A 21,719-nucleotide genomic window follows, 5' to 3' on the forward strand; every position below is an offset into this window, starting at 1 on the left:
ATATTTAACCTGCTTAGGTCTATGGCATGTGGATGACGGGATAATTTGTCTTGAGGGAGTGGTAACTGTGATACAGCCATCACAGATTAACAGCTCTGTGTTACCTAACTGTCTGTATAGCTGTTCTCATGTTGGTCTTATACAACCAAAGTCAAGGCTTTCTTGAGTTTTGCCTTTTTTGCTCAGAGCCAAGATGTCCTGATCAGCAGAAAGCTTAGGAAGTAAAAACAACAAACACATCCATGCTAATTTTGTTTGCGGGCTGGGACAGAGGGAGACGCAAATCTCATTTCAATGGATTATCACTCAATAAAGGGACCACATGCCAACCCTTTTACCTCCCCAACCCCCACCTATCAGATGTAATCTAATGCTGAGGAATAACACAGTGTCTCTTTAGGGCTTAATACACAACTAATATGGTTAGCATCTGTTAGCCACAGCTGCTCTAAGTACCTGGTTTTGTTGCGACTGTTGTCATTGTTGGCGTGACATTTCATTGTTTTCATTACAGAAAGTCAGGTGCCTGACCAGCCAAGCTCTCTTCATGTCAGACCGCTCCCCAACAGCATTATCATGTCCTGGACCCCACCCCTCAGCCCCAACATCCTGGTCCGAGGCTACATTATTGGATACGGAGTGGGAAGTCCCTATGCTGAGACAGTCAGGGTGGACAGCAAGCAAAGATACTACTCTATCGAAAACCTAGGTATGGAATAAAGGGTGGTCTGACCTAAAGTCCAGTCCATATCAGACAAACTACACTCTCCAACAGTTCTAACAATGTCTAATATATGTTGATATTGTCATGACAAAACAGGTGTGATGCCGTTAGCATAACGTTGGCATAAGTATATGCAGCTAACTAACCAAGTCACTTCTGTCACCATTACTTATTATAAGAAGCTAAAAAAATTATAAAAAAACAAAACAAAACTTTACTCTACAGATGAAAAGGAAGTTTTGGGTTTAGTGCTGTTTGGATGCAGTGCAGTATTCAAATCAAATGTGCTTGATTGCTAAGTTTTGTAGTACCAACGCAAGAGTGTTCTTTTGAAATGATGCACATTGCAGAACGAAAACAATGCAGTGACCCACACTCTAAAGAACGACATGGTGTTAAGACTAAAGAGGACTGGAGTAATTCTGGTAGGGAAACATGTATGAGTGGCAGTATTGAGAAAATTATATTGAGCAAACAGAATCAAATATCTTAATTTGTTTGTTTTGACATTTTGTTGACATCTTTTAAGAGACAGCCAACATTTTATTTTTACTAATCCAGCCAAATAAGTTATGATTGGAGATTTTTTTTATTGATGAGCAAACTCAATTCAAGATGAGAGTACTGTTGTAAGGAGCAAAGCAGAATACTGATATCTAGCAGATATCTCCCTTAACAACTGCTGTAAAGATTGTTTATGCAGCAGCTGCTTGAGCCTGTTCTTTGATGTAACTACCAAATATGATGAAAGAGAAATGAAGCAAAACAATTTTCACACCTATTACAGTTATATTTTTCTGATCACTCCACTGAGTGTGCCACGTTCTGTTTTCTTCTACAAATGTTGTTGAGATTCAGTTTAATAATTTGGGTCCTAGGCATGAACCTCTAGTTAGCGGCTCTATTTTCTATTCTATTTATTTTCTGCAAGATCTCTTTGATTGAGGGAACTCTGTCAAGAAAGAAAACGGTTTCTTTTGACCTAAATACAACTAAAGTAACTGCAAAATAACTCTGAATGCTGCCTGCATTTTCCTATACTGAAATGCAGAAAAAGAAATAAATAAATAAGGATATGATGGGTCTGTCATGTATTTCATATCCTAACAATTTTGAATTCTGTTTCAAATCCTGATTTTAGTTACCCGAGTTGTATAAAGAATCTCTCCTATTTACAAAATTCTTTTAATTGCTATTAATAATTTAAAGCAATTTAATTAAAGAGGGGAAGAAAGAAAAACATCCCAGTGATACAAATTGTATTATCAAGTTTAAATGCATCGTGTCTTAATCAAACACTTTATAGCTGGTTCATCCATTTATTAAGCCTCTCTGTGCTGGCAACAGTTCTGGCCGGAGGCCTTATGTCTGTAGGTCCATCTGTGTACACATCCATCTGTCCCAATTGCAGGAACATCTTCAGGGAATTCCTCTAAACAAACATTTTGTCAGTGAACACATTTTGTCATCTCTGCTAAAAACGTAGAAATTCACACACTGCATGGCATGGTTTCAGAAATACCTAACAGTATACATTGATAATGTACTGTTGTTTTACATCCAAAAATATCAGTTATACTGTAACATAATATAATAACATAATAAAGCTCATCATCACTTTTCTTCTCTTTTTACGTTGTTGACATGTTAACCGAATATAAAACAGATCCCTGTCTCTGAAATTATTTACCACATGAACTGTGGTTTGCTTCAACAGCTATAATGGAGAAGTAATGAAAAAAATAAAACCCTGTCATTGTATTACATGTAAACATGGGAGAGAGTGCACATATGTATATGGCATTTATTATTCATAATGATCATTAATTTATGTGGCGAGGCGTTCAGGGAGCTGCTGTTTCTGTTTGCTTAACTGATGTGAAGGTGTAGTGCTGCATGGAAAGAACCTGGAACATCAGCACATGAGGAGGGATAAGTTCTAGTAGGATGAATCACTGCATGACCTTTAGTCATCATGCCTTAGTGTACTTCAGGTGACAAAGTTAAGCCAGGACTGCAGAAAGGAAATCACATCCTCACAAACCAGAATGAACCAACTTTGTCTGTCCTAGTGTCAGTGGAAAAAATCCTGTAACCGTTAACAGCAATGTACCTGGATTTTTTTATAGAAATGTGTTCAGTCTGTCTGTGATTTTAATTTACTACAATTAAGTAATTTTGCACTGTTGAACGATTTAGTTCAATCGTAACTACTGATACTGTAATCCACTGTAATTCAACATGTCTTTTTGTCCGTCTCCACAGAGCCGAGTTCGCACTATGTGATTTCCCTGAAGGCGTTCAATAATGCAGGAGAAGGTGTTCCTCTGTACGAGAGTGCAGTCACTCGATCTCTGACAGGTAGGATTGTGAAAAAGTTAATGGTAGTAATCCCAGTAGTCTGCTTTCAGTACACTAATCTTGCAATATCTGGTTAAATGGTTTGCCAGAATATGTATGTATGTTATTTTTAATCTTGTGCTCTTATAGCAGAACAGAACATGATGTGCATATCAGTGCCAGTAAACCCGAAGAAAATAAAAAGTGTAATATAGATGATGCAAGGATGCTAAAAATGTTATTACAAGTCCGTTACTAGACACTATAAGGGCCCTATGAGCTACTAAATTCTTTGGAATTTCCACCCCAAATACAAAGACATGTACTAGGATGATTATATAAGTATAAATATATACATTTTATTTATTTAAATGTGCACACACAAACATGAAAAAACTAAAAACTTTGTACAAAGTTATGACAACCAGTATTGTCATCAGGTAAGTCTGGCCACAGTGCAGGATCATCACTGAGAACTGGACAACTTGGAGGACTTTCCTTTGTTACCAAGTCAGGTGCTGGAGGAGTAGAGGAAGGAGTGGAGTGTTCTCAGTTGTTTGGCTGTTGGCTGGGACGTCCTCTTGAGTTTCCTCACAGAACTCTCCATGACCTATGTTGTATAAGACTATAATGATCAGACTGATGACGATAATAACAATGTAAAAAAAAATATCCAAATTAAATATAGTAAACTGAATATATAGCAATTACAGGTTTTCCTGCTGTGGTTTAGAGCCCGTTAACTCTAACAGTAAGTTGTAACAGCACGCTTTTATGCAGAGCGACCTACAATTAGATGAACATTCAAGCTGCGGTATAAAAGAAGACCTTGCAGTGAATGTGTAGTGAAGTGCTACAGCTCCAAAAGTGTGTAAGTGATACATGTCAAACGATGTAGACAAAAAGTATGGTGGAGTAAGGTGAATGTGAGCTATGTTAGAGGCTCTTAACACTCTCTCACGTTTACGTTTGTCCTCTGCTTCTTTCTTTTGTCTTCTTTTCTTGAAGCCTGAAGAGTGTGTGTGCTTCTTCCTTTAGTTTGAACATGCCTACGCTTCTGTGTTTTGACAGCAGCGATGAAACAGAGACCCGTGGGGGCAGGGGGGCCTGAATGTGTCATTGCGCCAGACCAAAATAGTTATAGTTGAATGGTAGGGCTAACTGACCGTCCGTCTTGGGGGCCCCTCTCACGCTAAGGGCCCTAGGAAATTGTCTAGTTTGCCTGCCCTGCCACAACGGCTGTGCCTGTGCTATACAAGTAATCACTGCTAATTTAGTTAATATTTAAGTGTCAATTGTGATAGTAGTGCAGGAAATTGTTGTCCTATTTGCCCCACATTTGTTATGCTTAAGTGACACAAAATTGTGTTTATTGTGTGAAACTTAAACAAAATATACTGCTAAAGCATCAAGATGCAGAGGACAGTATGCAGCATTTAGGCGATGCACAATCATGGTATTATAAATATTCATAAAGCTTTACGATTATGCACTATAATGTGCACATTTAGAGAGCCTGAAGTAAGATAGAACGAGGATTAGGAGAGGCAGAAGGAAAAGAATGAAACAAAAACCAACAAGAGTAGAGCTGACTATTACTTATATCACTTTGAGTGACATTCCACAAGTAAAGCTTTAAAAGAAAAGACTAAAGCACAGTTGACACTTTTTGCTTGTAAGTCACAGCCTTGTGTAGCCATCTGTGTGCACCATGTGTTTATATTTATATATACTGAGATGTTTATTCCAAGCTTCAGCATAGTTTTTGTAAGTTTATGAAAGAGTAAGTAGGTGTTTTTTTTATATAAATGGGCTGCAGGAGTGAGATAAATGAAACACATCCAACTCAAAGCCCCATTTCATGAATTAAACAGCAAGCCGTTTTCTGCTCAACCAGCTGCCTGCAGCCAATGTAAATCCTTTATAACGTATACTATGTAGCAGTGCCACATATGCATTATATGCATAATATGATTTTTGAATGAATACATCAGAAAACATCACTCTTCATGGGTCTGTGGTTTATGTAATGAACAAAGTAGAAAGAGAGTATGATCCGGGAGAGTCTGATAACCCTGCTTAAAGGTAACAAAACTTTTGTTGATTTTGGGAGGTTGTTACAACATGAACACAAGTTAGAGTTACTTTAGATAATAGTAATAAAGATGCAAACGTAACGTTTTTGGCATTTGAAAAGCTTACACCTCTCCTATTTTGAAAGGTTCAAAGGTTAAAGAAATGCTTACATGCTGTGTGTCCGTTGACAAGATGGAAGCAAGGAACTATAGATAATTAAAAATGCTGCATAATGAGTTTACCTAACATTCAGAACATTGACAAGTGAACTGAACAGCACTTCAACACTGTGTGACCACAGAGCAGTCAGGGTGCCCATGTGAGTTATAATATGGCTGATCAGTGTGTCTCTGAGTTGTCCAGAGATATAGCAACAGTTTGTACAGTCAGAAAATGACAGATGATTAGGTTTTCAGATGTATTTAGTTAGTTACTGCCTGGGACCATTATATCCGCTATACACATTATCATCATTATCATCTGCTCTGGAAACTGGTCAGTTTGGATGATTGTGCCTTTCTTGCCAGAGCCAAAAGAATCAATGGAGAGCCCTTATGTTTAAGTCAACAAAATTCAATTCAACTTATCTCCAACCACATAGAGGCAAATACATCGTATGTGACAGGAAGGAATAGAACAGGAGGGTAAGATGGAAGATTAAGAAAAGAAAGAAGTACCAAGGTTGTACTAGAACTATAGAGGGCTGAAAGGAAAGAGGGATGGAGTGCGTACAGACAAGTGTAAGGAAATAAAGGATAAGGCAAGGGGGAAGCGGAAGGAGGAGTGTAAAGGGGGAGGAGGCACGTCTCGTGGCTTCATCTGTATTCTGTCCTGGCAGGGCGTTATTGTGATGCTGGACGAACTGTTTAACCACAATGCCACCCGCTGCAGCTCATCCCACAGCTCCAAACCCTTTATCTGCCTCTCTCTCTCTCATCACTCACACTCACTGTTGGCCTGGAGCTGTACATCTCTCTTCAACAGCAACACATTACATGTCACTGTTGATTCTCTAAGCAGCCTTGTTTTCTCTGCACACACAACAAGCCTGTTCACCCTTTTACAATGCTACCAACTCATGTACACATCTTCATGTAGACATGGAAACAAATCAAGAGCTCCTAATGAGAAGTGATGGATTCTCACCATTGTCATCATATACAATTAAATACAAGATGCACTGCAACTATGTATTGTCATGCTCTTTTTTAGTCATTGTTTTTGTCAGGAAAACATAAAATACCTGCGTGCATCTTTATGGATGAGTTTATTTATAGTTACGGTAAACAGGTGTCTTGTGACTCAGGTGTGACACAAGATTTAGTGTTATAACATTTAATACAGCATGAGATTTCCTTTTGGTATTTTCAGTCAACACACAGTTAGGTTCAAATAAGGCAATGCTTATTTATATGGCACCATTCATACACAAGGGAATTCAGAGTGCTTTACAGAGGACATCACAGAATAAAAACCAACAATATTTTCAAAAATTTTGACTGACTTAAATAAAGTGACTCTTTGAGCAGACCTCATGTATTCAGGAAGGGTGTTCCACAGGTGAGGGGCAGAATAACTGAATCCTGCTTCACTTTGTTTGGTCCCGACCCTGGGTCTCAGGGGTCTGGATGCTTCATGGAGAACCAACACTATTCAGTGCTTTGTAAATCAAGAGTACAGGTGTAATGTGTTCCATTTTCCTGGAATTACTCAGAACTCTACCAGCAGCATTTTTGACCAGCTGCAGCTGCCTGATTGATTTTTTCGTTAAGACTATTGCAATAATCTAGCCTACTAAAAATAATTGCATGAATATGTTTTTCTGTAGAGACAGGCAGACTTAGTAATAGCTTTTACATGGTTGTTAAATTTCAGGTCTGAGTCAAAAACAACACCGAGATTTCTGGCTTGGTTTGTAACCTTCAGTGACATTTAGTCAGGGTGAGCACTGATCTTAGCCCTTTCATTTTTGAAACACTTCTGTTTTGTCAACATTTAGCTGGAGAAAGTTCTGGCACATCCACTTATGGATTTGTTGTATGCACTTACTTAGTGAGTAAGTGCATACAAGTGATGACACTGAAATATAAAGTTGCGTGTCACCTGTATAGGTGTGATAAGAGATGTTGTGATGTTCTATGATCTGAGCAAGGGGCAGCATGTAGATGTTGAACAGAAGTGGTCCAAGAATGGACCGCTGAGGAACCCCACATGTGATCTTTGTTTGGTTAGACTCATAGTTACCAATTGACACAAAGTAGTCCCTACCATGTAAGTAAGATTTGAACCAGTGCAAGTAAATCACACTAACCTTTCCATTCTGTCGAGCAATATGTTATGATCAACTGTATTGAATGCAGCACTAAGGTCCAGTAGTACAGAGACTTTGGAGACATCATTATTCAGATGTATGTCATTTAAGACTTTAATAAGCACAGTCTCAGTGCTGTGGTGCGCTCGAAATGTGACTAAAATTCATTAAAAAGATTGTTTCGCACCACAAATGCATGAACCTTTTCAATGATCTTTCCCAGAAAGGAATGTTAGATATTGGCCTGTAGTTAGCATCCAGATGTGATTTTGATTTAAATTGCTGCAATTTTCCATTACTGCAGTTTTCAGGGCTTGGGGAAACTGCCCTGACCAAAGAGAATTGTCAACAATCTGCAACACATCTGACACTATGCAGTTAAAAACATTTAAAAAAATCATAGGCAGATTATCAAGGTAGCATGTTGTAGTTTTTAATTGTTTAACAGTTTCTGTCAGCACTGTATTATTTAGAAGGTTAAAATGTGCCAGGTTAACTGGTGGATGAAAAGGCACAGGTGGCATTATTGTTTTGCCGGTGCTAGAGCTACAGACTGTCTTAGTTTTAACACTTTATCTGTGGAAAAAAGCTGCAAAGTCATTGCATGACTTTCTGGTCAGCAGTTCAGGTGGGACTGATACTCCTGGGTTTGTCAGTCTGTCTATAACAGAAAACAATGTGTAGACATTGTTACTGTTTCTATCGATAATCTCTAAAAAGATGGTCTTGCATTTTTCAGTTCCTGGTTGTGGTTATGTAGGCTCTCTTTGTAGATGTTATAATGAACCTGGAGTTTAGTTTTTCTCCATCTGTGTTCTGCCTGTCTCCAGACTCAGAGCTTTAACCAGTGTGGCTTCTCTCCGAGGTGACTTTTTCCTTCCTGATAGAACTTTGGTTCTGATTGGTGCGATTGAATTAATAACAGTCATACCTTTGGAACTGAAATTATTTATGAGGTCATCAACAGGAGCTGTGGGCAGGGTTGGTGATGACACAAATCACCCTTTGCTGTGTGTTGAATCTGTTACATGCTGTAAAAGCCCAAAGTTAACCAGGATGTTAAAGAGTGATTTAGCACTTCCATCTTTAGGATTATCAACATGTTAAATGTTAAAGTCATCCACTAAGACAATGCACATAATAGACAATAGTTTGACAAACTCATCATAAACTGCATTGTATTTTGGGTTTTGTAGAAATGTTGCTTAATATGAGGATTATACCTGAAGAGCAACACATTCAAAAGAGTCAAACTCTATAAGATATCTTCTTTCACTGGAGGCAGTCATTACACAACATGGTGACTCCTCCTCCTTTCTTGTGCAATCTTGCCTAAATCATGAAACTAAAGTTAGAAGGAGCTGACTGAATAAAATCATTAATTAAGAAAGATTTGCCTGCCAAAGACCTAACATTTAAGAGAGCTAAATTTAATGGAATAAAACCTTTGTCCTGGCTATGTTCTGGGACAGACTGTGGCTCACATGGAATAGATTTCAAATTTGATGATACATTTCTTTGAAGATTGGGGCTTTCTTTTCCTTTTACTTTTTAAAACATGAACTGATGAATCTTCCAGCACATTGGGTTCTGGCTTTTTCTTGGAAAAGCTGGATACAACATTAACTTTGCTGTGGGCCTTAGAAGCCAGTGGTCTGGGTGGGGGCCGAGGAGGCTTATAGCTATAGTGTAAGTACTGCTAGCCTATTTTGTACTAAACAGATAAACAGCACTAAAGATTGGATTTATGTTAGCTGTATCTGTAACAGTTTAGGTTTAGCTGTTAGAGGGTTACTGAGCATGAACCAGCAGAGTTTATTTATTTATTGACCCTTTTTTTATTTATCAGTTCAGTGTGTTTATCCCTTTTACTTCATTTCACATCCTGCTGCCTTCAGGTGCTCCTCCAACCTTATCTTCATAGTCCATAAGACACACTTATACATCTGGTGAGGCACTCAGGTCTGCATGTCAGACAATATTCAGAATAATTATTATTAAACACAATTGTTCTTAGAAAATAGGGGTCAGTGTTTCAAATTTTAAAATAAAAAAACATTTACTTAAACAAATTGGGATCAGTGGAAAAGTCAAGGGGCAAGTTAGATAAGCAGAGACTAAAAACCAGAATAAAGCAGTTATTAGATATTCACTGTATGTAAAAAACAGGGCTCTTTATTTTATATGTCACTCTAAAAGATCCAAGATCAACTCACTGATTTAGGATGTTCTGATCTTAGCGATGCTAATCCAGTTGAAAAAACAACACATTAGAATTAAATTATAGTAGCTGAGGCCTGATGAAAGAGAAGTCTAAATCTTTCCCCAGTCGAGTTTCTGGATGGATCAGAGAAATAGCAGTGAGCAGTACTGCAAAAAACTGTGGGGCCAAAATAACACATTATTAACACCTAATAAATAATCCTCCTGATAAAATAACATTATGATGTGCTTCTACAGTGCAGCAATTTGATGATTTTGAGAAGTTGTTAATACAGAAATGGTGACAAAATATTTAGTCATTGATTATTCAGACATGCAACTGTTTCAATTTATTCTAGAAATTAAAAGCAAATATTGATATTGATGATGAAACCATATTAAATGAACATTGCAGGATGGAGGATGATGTTGTCTATCTTTGTGTCCACTAAATAAACCAGCTCCTGAGTGGGTGTGACCTTACAAATGTATTGCTCAGTTTATTAAAGCTAGAATGTTAGTTTATTTTTTTTGTTGTTTTTTTGTTTATTTGCATACAGACTGAATAGTCTGATAGAATATTATTAAACATGATTACATTCAACAGGATGTGAGTATTTGTATGAATGCTAAAGGCAGCTAGAAATAGTCCCAGCTGATTGAAGTTTCCTGTCTCAGTTCCTTGTAGGCAAGATGCACTTTTGAATCAGCCTAAAGGTTTAATTTGTCATGCTGATTTATTTTTGTTTTGGAAAAAAAAATTTCCAAAGTAAATGTGTCTGCATATTGAGAAATGATTAAGTTCCTTAAAGGAAAGATTTTACTGTCTTTGCTGTGTTTTGTGGTTCTGGTGATCAATAATCATGTATACGTACCTAAACCATTGGGTTATGGTTGTCAGCAGGTTCCATTTGGACTTGGTTTACACTGTAAGCCCCTCCCCTATGTGGATCTGTAGCTTCACTTCCTCTCTAAAATAATATCTTTGTCTTTTTCTGTTCTCTTCCCTTTCCTGTTTTTCACTTCCTCACACATCACTCTCCTGCTCCTCTTCTCTTAAACCAACATGGCTGCCTGCTGCATGCCACTTGTGAACTCATCTATTTATCACGTCACTATATACTCATGCCTCTGTATGAACCTTCATTATTGCACATTCATTGTATTGTATAATTTTATTTAACACTCCCAAACACCTGGTCACTGTGAATGCCCGCCACCTCCACCCTCACTCTCACCACCCAGACCCAATAGACCCTTCTGATGATGACCTCTTCCAACTCTTTGATAAATACCCCACTCCCATGCCAGACACCAGCACTCCCATGATTCCCCCAGTGGGGGTCCAAGCAGTGGCTCTGACCTCGGACTCTGTCCGTGTCTCCTGGGCTGACAACTCCATGACTAAGAACCAGAAGACATCTGAAGTCCGGTACTACTCTGTCAAGTGGAAGACCAGCTACTCCACTAGTGGGAAGTACAAGGTAAATGCACACCAGTCGACCGTGTTTATGTGCAGCTTAGTTTAACATGGCTGAAACCTTTTACTTTAAATAATACATTCTCAAAGTTTAAAGGGTGTAATGTAAAAACACATTTTAAAAATGAATTTAGATGTGCAGATTTATGTGAAGGAGTGATAGACTGGGAAAACCAGGGCTCTATACAAAAAAGTCTGGTGAAGGTTTTCCCAAAAGTCAGAGAATGAAGATACTCTCTTAACGTGGCTAGAAAAATTAGGCTTCAAACTTAACCTCGTCCGGGTCTGGTGTGGAGTACCTCAGGTTAACACTAAATTTTTATCCGGGATTTGTTATGCTTCTAGTTGCTAGAGGTGCAACCATTAGAGCCCCTATTAATAAGTAATTTAGTCTTTTTTGTATTTTTGTTTTTTTATCATACTTACCACTGTTTTCATTTAAAGGTTACGGTACTTGTGAAATATTAAATTCAAAACAAATCTAAAAACTAAAGGCCACAGGGAATAAAAATCATATTGCTTAGGACTGTTGTATTAGATAATATTTAATCCATAAATGTATTTTTTTTCAATTTGAAAACTAAAGTGAATCCAATTCTGCCTCATTATGGGACACAGTCAGACCTAAATACGCTTTGTATGTGTATTGTTTATATCTATTGCAGATAAAATGTATGAGTTTAAACATGCATATTTTCTTTGCCTGCATTGCTCTCTAGTCTTATTATTAAGTGAAACTCTTTTTTTTCTTTAAACTGTGATGATAGTTTTAAATTATTCTTATCTCTGCATAATGTTCCTCCTGGATAAAATATGCAGCCTGCAGACGGTCTATTGTCTTGCAGAGGATGTGTCAGCCCTTTCAAGAGCGCAGAGCAGAAAGCCTGAGTAAGCTGGCACCGTCCAACTTGCTTTGTAGTAGACCTTTCTATTCCCTTTCCTGAGGCCTGTACTATGAAGCAAACTCATAGTCAGGATATCTTCTTGTTACCTGGTGTCACTTAGCCTCATTACAGTCAGCTGGCTCACTTTGTCTGAGTGAGCCAGCCTAACAAACCCTGCAAAAAGATGACAGATATGACAATGGTGATGATGATTATAAGCATATGACAACTTTGCTAATGTAATGGCTATTGCACATATTGGCTCTGAATGCCATAAATAAATGCACAAAGTGTATTTGCAACACAGCCTCATCTCGTAACATGTAATTGTCAAGTAATGTAAAGTATTGTTCATTAGAATTGATAAAGCCACATGGAAAACAAAGACCACAAGTTTTAAGAAGTTTATGCCCAGCAGCAGTTACACAATGTCTTCAGCAAAACTCTACAAGTCCAGTTTCCCTGCTACAAGCTCTTGAGTGTAGCTCATAAAAAATAATGTCATTAGAATTAAGTAGGTTGGCAAAAACCTAACAATAAATTAATCCAGACCAAGTTAAGTTTGCATGTGAAGTTTAGAACTTTAGTGATCTAGCGAGGTTAAAAGAGAGCGATCCTCATCACATACACCTCACTAACATGCTAAGTTTGCTTTGTAGTACAGTCCTGCTGTCCTATTATTTTTCTCCATGTAATAAAATGTGTTTTCTTCTGGACACAGTCTAGAAGCGTCTGGCCATAGGAAATCAATACAGGGCAGACAGTTTGTTCCTCTTAAGAGCGGGCATAGGGCGACAGAGTTTTCTCTTCTTTTCTCTCCATCACATGCACATTTTCTGAAGGCAAATTCACAGCCTCTGTGGTGTGGGACGTTGAAGATAGAATCATCTTCAAAGTGTCAACAGACAGATTACACAACACACAGGAAATAGGACACACTGAGGAGGAACATATTTACAACCTCAGGAGGTGTTTTTCATCACATCAATGTGTTCTATGGCTGGCACACGTCTGTGTTATGTGTGCCATGCAGGTTTAGTCTTCTTTTTTTCATTTGAAATCTAACTGACTTCTACTACTATGTCATATGTCCAGTCTGCAGACACCACAGCACTCAGCCACATTGTCACTGGCCTCAAACCAAACACCATGTATGAGTTTGCTGTCATGGTAACCAAAGGTCGAAAGTCCAGCACCTGGAGTATGACTGCACATGCCACTACATATGAAGCAGGTATGTCTTTCAAATACTCAGACAAATACAGCATCAGTCCTCACAACCACAGTGACATATTACGAAGTGAACATCATTCAGTCAGTTTGAAAAAATTGGAGTAAATGATCAAAGTAACCACAGTAGCAAAGTCACATATCATATTGTTACATGGGAACTCTGCTCTTTGAGTGAGGAGACTCTCCCTACTCCATTTCATGTTCCACGTGTACCAGGAATAACCCCACCCTGTCTGCTAGGGTACATGCATACTTCTTTAAGACACACTTGCTTTGCACACTTATATGCATAGACATGGAATCAGTGCTGGTTTGATCAAAACATGTCTCGGGGGGGCTGATGCTAAAGAGATCTTCAAGAGTCAAGAGTCTCAAGAGTCTCTTCACTCAAAGAACCAACATTGTTACTATAAATTCTAACAAATAATTTAAAAATGCACATTATTTACATACTAATCAGGCCCTGCAAAATGCAAAAAGCCCAAGCCAAATGCTAGCTGAGGGGCAGCACACCTGAAAACACAGAAATATCTCAACCTGCAAGTTGCAACTTTAGAACCCTTTCCAAAAAAAAAAGATTCAGATTGTTCAGATTGTCAAACATAGAAAATGTGGACAGATAGGACCGTGTGCCTGCTGCACATGGTAGCAAAGGATACTTTCTGCCACAAGATCCATGAGGTAGCCGTGGCATAAGTCAGGCACACACAAAAAATATGTGCTATATAGTGTCCACATCAGAGTCTAAGACAATCTAGCCTCCTAGATCTATTACCACAAAGACTTGTTCAGAGTTCTGGAGGTCAAGCAGATGAAGAGCTGATCAGTCTTCCCACTGGCCTATGTGCACCAGATGTACACTGTCAGGGCCCTAAATGGGTACAACATAGACTGGCTCTGCTTCACCTTTAGAACCTTAGGCAGGTATGCATATACAAGAACATCAGAGTGACCTCGCATTAGAACAACCATGACAGTCCTGCTGAGAACTTACTTCTAAGGTGAACTGCAGAAAACCGATCCCCTTTAGTGATGGCCTGCCTCAACCTGACAACAATTTTCACCTGAGGAAAAGATGCCTAAGTTTCATTGTCCCAGATGGAATGAAGTCCCCAATCAATCAAACATTTTTCTCAAAATAGGTGGAAAAGCAAATGTACATGCTGGGGGTTGTTCACAGTATTTAGGCAAAGTTGTCAGAAGAGGTCTGCAGTAGCTGTTGCTGCGCTGTAATTGGCAGAAAGAGGGAGCTCGCTGTCTTTATGGCTTCTGGTATGGAAGTAGGCAATGTGATCACTGATCTCTCTAAACAGCCCCGATCCACCTGCTAGAGCTGGCACTGGGACCAGCACAGAAAACACCTGATTACCCAAAAGGATGCCAAAGCTTTGCCAGACATATCTGCCTTCCTCCATGTAGAGGCACAAGGAATCCATGAGAAGCTCATCCTCAATGCTGAACCCACCAAACCATATCTCTGTGCACTTTAGCCAGCAGGCAGTCGTGTTGACCTTCTACACTCATTATACTCAGGTTTAAATATCGCAGATTACTGGAAGTGTGTGTCGCAGTAGTTAACCTTTTTTTGTGATATCCCTATGTGTTGACAGCTCCTAGCTCTGCCCCAAAAGATTTGACGGTGATCAGTCGTGAAGGACGACCCCGCACCATTTTAATCAGCTGGCAACCTCCTATGGAGGCTAATGGACGAATCACAGGTGAGAGTTTGTGTGCAGTATACAGATAAAGAGTTTTGTGTATATACACATACATACGTACATACATACCAAATCCTAAGAATTTGTGATCTTTTTGTGTCCAAACACACACACACACACACACTTGCATTCTCCTCTGGGTGATCATCTCAGCTGTAAACGTGTGCAATGAGCTCTGCTGAGTCCCAAAGGACAAAACAAGTGTTCCTTGCAGACATAACAGTCACAACCTCATTGCAGCATAACACACAGGCACACAAATCAGATATTTTAGATCATTTATACTTTTATACTTTTTCTGTTTTTATTTTTTTAATATACTATGTTTTTACATCTATTTTTTTCCTTCATTATTCTCTGATTTTAGTTTTGGATATGTTTAACCTGTAGGTTTTTCCATCATAATTGTTTTTTACTTTAGTATTTATTATTCACACCAAGAACAATAACTATAACAAAAATGATTACACTACAATAATGTTGTGGGACAAAAGCACCAAACACTTGGTCCTGGGTCTCAGAACAGATCATCTAAAAAAAAAAAAAAACTCATTACAATAATACAGTGCATCTAACCCAATCTGGTTAGTACTCTGTCCGAACACCATCCTGCATCATACCTCTCAACTGTCATTCACATAATGACTACTTTTTCTGACAGGCTACATTCTTTACTACACACTGGATAAGAACATGCCAATAGATGACTGGGTGATGGAAGCGATTGGGGGTGATCGGTTGACCCACCAGATAATGGATCTGAACCTCGACACCGTCTACTACTTCAGAATTCAGGCCAAAAACACAAAAGGAGTCGGCCCTCTGTCTGAGCCCATTCACTTCAGAACTGCCAAAGGTCTGTCAGAATTTGTACTAGAGTGAGGATGGACTAAATGTATTCCTTTCATATATATTTTATTACATTTCCTCACTCTGTGTGTTTCTTTATCAGTGGAACATCCAGACAAGATGGCCAATGATCAAGGTACACTTTTTCAACTTTCAACAAAAATAATGAAAATGTGCTGCAAAGTGGTAACGCAGCTAATGTAACCCAGACAGAGTGATGCTGGATATAGAGAGGTTTTCATCAGCTAAAGAAATTCATAACTTTATGCAAAATGTAAGTTTACAGAAGATTACCAGACTTCTTTAGTGGATTAGACATGATTTCTACATTGATCTATGTAATGTTGGAGACTACATTTTAAAAATGAATATGTTAGGCTGTGCAACAATTGATCAGTCTCTCCCCAAAGTGTAAATGTAACAATTTATATTTATATTTATTGTAACTATAATGATATTGAAATACAGTCTTTCAGTTTATGTAACCGACTGTGGGTGGTTGCACACACCACCCAGCATTTACAACAAAATACAATATATCAACATGTCAGTTTTTCATGGTTTACACTCAAAAAGGAGCAGGATAGAGTAAGGAAAACAAATTCAAGCAAACAAAGATATATTGTGTAACAAATTGTCAGTTGATTTTCATACCTAGAAAAAAAACCTTGATGGTTATAACAGTAGAACAAAGTGGATGTGAATGATGATTCAGAGAAATGGATCTGCTCTCTTCTGATTACACTTGTAGACCTTCAGCTAATTGAGGTTCAGGCGTGGGTTTGCCCTTATCTGTTTATTTATTTAGAGGAACCGAATGATTAGGCAAATTTGTTTTAAAAGCCACAGTTCACTTTGCCTAGTTAGTGAGGCAGTGAGGCAACACATCAGCATTAATCTGCGGTTGTCTAATGGTGCACATGCCTTTCAGTTATCACTGTGGGAGCCATGGCAAACACCATGTCACTTTTTCTTGCTTATCTTCCAGGTCGAGGAGGAGACCATGCGTTCTGGCCCTCTGACACCAACCTGATCGACAGGAGCAGCATTAATGGTAACACACACAGTCCTCTTCTGCTGAAATATTTCAGGGATCATTATCTGTCCTTCTGTCTTGATAAGACACAGACACCAAATCTCATGGAAGCTCAGCTGGTTAGATGTCTGCTGTCATATGCTTGAGCTTCTTTCACACATCTCAGTCAGACTCTTAATGCATACATACCTTGTTACCATAGTGTTACAGATAATTATGCTTAAATTAATGCTAATTAGAATTTGAATACAAACTTAAACTAAAACAGCAGAGTAGATATTGTAGTCCATACTGCTTAAGAAAACACCATTTGCTAAGATGGCTCTCAGTGATACTGCTGCTAAAGGTAAAGATGCTGCTGATACGGTGTTGGAGGTCACTGTTACTGAGGACAGCTGTGATTGTGTGTGTGTGTGTAAAGATGTACTGTCTGCAGTAAATTCTGAGAGATATTGCTGATGCTGCTGCCAAATTTGACCATAAATCCTCACTTTCTGAAATGTGCCTTTTTTTCCATAGTGGGTGAGTTGGTGAGGTCATATTCTTGTTCATCGGGCATTTATCTTCAATAGAGTGCCATTGCATATGTTGCGAAGTTACTGTACATCTCATCCTCTGTACAAACCCTTCAGGTCTCTCTCAGTTGAGGTGATAAGATCCTGTCTGCTGTTCTCCACTCGTTGGCAGTGTCTCAGCAGTTGGAAGGTTAAAGCTGGATCCATACTCCGCGAGACAAAGACATTTTCCCCCCCTGCAGACGTTACGCCCACAAAATGACGTCATTTTTTGTCTCTGACCGCCCGCTGATCCGCACTCCTGTGCACAGGGTCCGGGCCGAACTTTGTCTTTCAAGGCTGTGCGGCAACCATGCTGTGATTGGTCGGAATTTATTGTGGGCGTGATGAAAGTGGAGAAGCGCAAGAGCCTCTCCAGGTATATAGGTAGGTGTGTAAACAGCACTGATTCAACAGATTTAGATAAGACCATACCGGTTTTGCATGATGAGCAATAAAAGAAAGAAAGAAAGGCAAGTCAGGGTGATTTGTCACCAATAACTCCAGACAGCCATTCACACATACCAGATGGTGACTGTTATTACCATTCTATATACTCCTACATACCCGGGCATAATAGGCTCGTTAACAATGTCTGTATATCTTTGCTATTGTTACTTTTAATGTCGCATCTTCACAGCTCATCACCGGACAGTTTGAAGTATCGCATATTTGAACACAGTAGATGTGCAAATGTGGTCATAAAGGCACAAACACTGAATCTTTGCTGTTGTTACTTTTAATGTCGCATTTTCACAACTCATCGCCGGACATCTCACGCTGTTGCAGGCACCCTCTCTGTATAATGCCCTCTTGCCATGGCACAAGTCCTTGTGGTGTGTTAAAAAACTCAGTAAAGTCTTTCCTTATAGTTTAGTGGGCGGGCTGTATGAGGAGTTCTGCACACACGCGTCTCGCGGAGTATGGTACCTCAGTGCGGAAAAGACCTTTTTTTTGTATCTCTTACCACCCGTGGAGTGCGTTCTCCGCTCTTTGTCTCGCGGAGTATGGATCCAGCTTAAGCTGGATCCATACTCCGCGAGACAAAGACATTTTCCCCCCCTGCAGACGTTACGCCCACAAAATGACGTCATTTTTTGTCTCTGACCGCCCGCTGATCCGCACTCCTGTGCACAGGGTCCGGGCCGAACTTTGTCTTTCAAGGCTGTGCGGCAACCATGCTGTGATTGGTCGGAATTTATTGTGGGCGTGATGAAAGTGGAGAAGCGCAAGAGCCTCTCCAGGTATATAGGTAGGTGTGTAAACAGCACTGATTCAACAGATTTAGATAAGACCATACCGGTTTTGCATGATGAGCAATAAAAGAAAGAAAGAAAGGCAAGTCAGGGTGATTTGTCACCAATAACTCCAGACAGCCATTCACACATACCAGATGGTGACTGTTATTACCATTCTATATACTCCTACATACCCGGGCATAATAGGCTCGTTAACAATGTCTGTATATCTTTGCTATTGTTACTTTTAATGTCGCATCTTCACAGCTCATCACCGGACAGTTTGAAGTATCGCATATTTGAACACAGTAGATGTGCAAATGTGGTCATAAAGGCACAAACACTGAATCTTTGCTGTTGTTACTTTTAATGTCGCATTTTCACAACTCATCGCCGGACATCTCACGCTGTTGCAGGCACCCTCTCTGTATAATGCCCTCTTGCCATGGCACAAGTCCTTGTGGTGTGTTAAAAAACTCAGTAAAGTCTTTCCTTATAGTTTAGTGGGCGGGCTGTATGAGGAGTTCTGCACACACGCGTCTCGCGGAGTATGGTACCTCAGTGCGGAAAAGACCTTTTTTTTGTATCTCTTACCACCCGTGGAGTGCGTTCTCCGCTCTTTGTCTCGCGGAGTATGGATCCAGCTTTACCTTGCTGCCAAGGAAGCATTTAGCTGCACTGTCAGCTGCACCAAAGCTCCTCTTTCGTGTGTGTATGTGTGTGTGTGTGTATCTCTGTCCAGAGAATATGATGCTGGCAGTAGCTTAGAACTCCATATCTTCCAACCACCAAGCAATTACAGTACAGCTACATTTCTCTCGGTTTAAAGGAAATGAAGGCATTAACATCACACTCCCCTGAAACCTGTTTGAAGTTGCTCAAAAGATATAAAAGATATATTTTTATGTCTGACATATGACTTCAGAGGCTAGGCTTTCATATTTGCACAAAAATTAAACTCACTTTTTTATAAAAAGAGCGATAAACCAAAATCAAAAAATACCAGGGAAGAAGAAGTCAAAAACATAAAAGATCATACATCGGTTTCTGAGGATTACAGGAGGTCTGGAAGGCTGGTAAGGCTTGGCACAATTCACAAGACAAGTGAGGGGAAGGCGCACATGATACACAGAGGGAAGGGAGAGACAATGAGGCACAGGTGAGACACATTAGGGAGGAGCAGGAGGGAGCACACAGGGAGGGGGAAGACAAGACACCTGAAACTAAAGGGAAGTCAGTGATTACACAATAAAAGCCCTGGCTCTGGCTGAAACAATGACAATTGTTATGGTTTATTTATTTAAGAGACTGATAAACCTTGTCTGTTCAGTCTGTTGGAAGATCATGTATGACCATGGCCACTGTTCTGTTTGACAGGCAGCTACATTCTTGAGATTAAAGCTTATGTTTTATACAGACTTCCTTCCATTGATTCCTTAGTATTTCCATTTAAACATCTCTTCACCACTGAAACTGGCAGTCCTCATTAAATCTGTGTACCGCTGCTCTAGTCCTGACTCACTCTAAGCCTGAATAAAATAAGAGGAGAAAAAGCAGGAGCTTGTTAAAAACCATGGTGGACCAAAAAGAGAGAGAAGTTACACCAAATGTGGCCCTTGGGCAGCAACAGGGCAGCAAGGCTCCTCAGGTCCTCAGGCACAAGCCTTTTAATCTCCCCAAAAAGCTTTGGTGAGTGGCTGCCAGTCATTGCACTCCTAAACTCTGGAAGAGTCTGCCGGAGGACCTGACAGATGCTGGTAGAAATATTAAATCCTGTCTTTTTAGCCTGAATATTACACCTCATTTTGTTTTATCTTACTTCATTTAAGGCATTTTTGATTTTTATTTATTGTTTTGTTCTTTTACTTTCAGTCTTTTTTATTATATCTATGCACTTATTCATTTTTGCTCCTTTTCATTTTTTTATTTCTTTACTCCCTTATGCTGCTTTTAATGTTAACCATATTTTAGTGTAGCTTCTCATCCAGTGTTTCTTTGACAAACAACATTTATGTACATAATTCTATTACTATTGTTGTTGTTATTTTACTTTCTTATTTATCTAGATTTCTAACTTTTGATTATTTTTCATGTCTTCTTACTATTGTCCTCACTTGACCCGTTTCATCATTTAAATCACATTTTGTAAAATCCACCTATCTTTTGTATTTCAGAGTCTCCCATTGGTCAGATGCGTCCCCCTCATGGTAGCGCCACACCTCAGAAGAACAGCAACCTCCTCGTTATCATTGTAGTTTCTGTGGGAGCCGTAACTGTAGTCGTGGTTGTCATTGTGGCGGTCATCTGCACCCAGCGCTCTTCTGCGCAGCAGAGGAAGTAAGGCCTTTTAATCACCTGTGTGATGAAAATAGTAGTGTGATACATGCCTCCTGTCTAATGTATTAATTATTATGTGTGTAGGAAAAGAGCAAGCCACAGTGCCAGCAAGAGGAAGGGTAGCCAGAAAGACCTTCGACCTCCTGACCTCTGGATCCACCATGAGGAGATGGAGATGAAGAACATGGAGAAAGCTCCCAGTGTTGCTCCATCAGCACATGATTCACCGAGTCAGTCCTGCCAGGACCTTCCCCAGGTGGCACACAGCCAGTCAGAGAGCCAAATGGGCAGCAAGAGTAGCCACTCTGGTACATGATCATTTCTTAATTATTATTTTTATTGAAATGTAATCTGAATTGTATGGTCTTGTAAATGTAGAAATCTATTCATATTATTTTCCAGGAGCAGATGCTGATGAGGCATCCAGCAGTATCTCCACTCTGGAGCGGTCCCTGGCTGCCAGGAGGGGAACGCGAGGAAAAATGATGATTCCCATGGACTCACAGCCAAGCAACACACGTAAGCAAAACATCTGTATTTTAGTAGTGTATATGGTAAAAAGAAGTGGCTCCACAACTGAGGTTTGGGGTACCCCTTTGGGAGGAGCAAGACTGGCTGAGTAAGGGCTGTTAAAGGCTGATCTGTGTGGTGCAATCAGACTAAAGAGCTGCAGTTAAATCACTGAAAAAGTTCCTGTTTGTTGTTATAGAAAGTTGTTTGTTGTGTATGGGGCTGCA

The 21,719-nt window shown here is 39.5% G+C and overlaps 1 protein-coding gene across 1 annotated transcript in view; it reads left to right on the forward strand.

Annotated features, from left to right (window-relative positions):
- dcc (DCC netrin 1 receptor) overlaps positions 1-21,719 on the forward strand; it is a 136,346-nt gene that overhangs the window by 101,153 nt on the left and 13,474 nt on the right. Inside the window, exons 20-25 of the mRNA XM_028418483.1 lie at positions 15,630-15,824; positions 15,921-15,953; positions 16,806-16,871; positions 20,820-20,982; positions 21,067-21,290; positions 21,385-21,501. Of these exons, the coding sequence (XP_028274284.1) occupies positions 15,630-15,824; positions 15,921-15,953; positions 16,806-16,871; positions 20,820-20,982; positions 21,067-21,290; positions 21,385-21,501 (798 nt within the window). The remainder of the gene's footprint in view (positions 1-15,629; positions 15,825-15,920; positions 15,954-16,805; positions 16,872-20,819; positions 20,983-21,066; positions 21,291-21,384; positions 21,502-21,719) is intronic.

The sequence above is a fragment of the Parambassis ranga genome, chromosome 12 (assembly GCF_900634625.1).
Source record: "Parambassis ranga chromosome 12, fParRan2.1, whole genome shotgun sequence".
Taxonomy (NCBI): domain Eukaryota; kingdom Metazoa; phylum Chordata; class Actinopteri; family Ambassidae; genus Parambassis; species Parambassis ranga.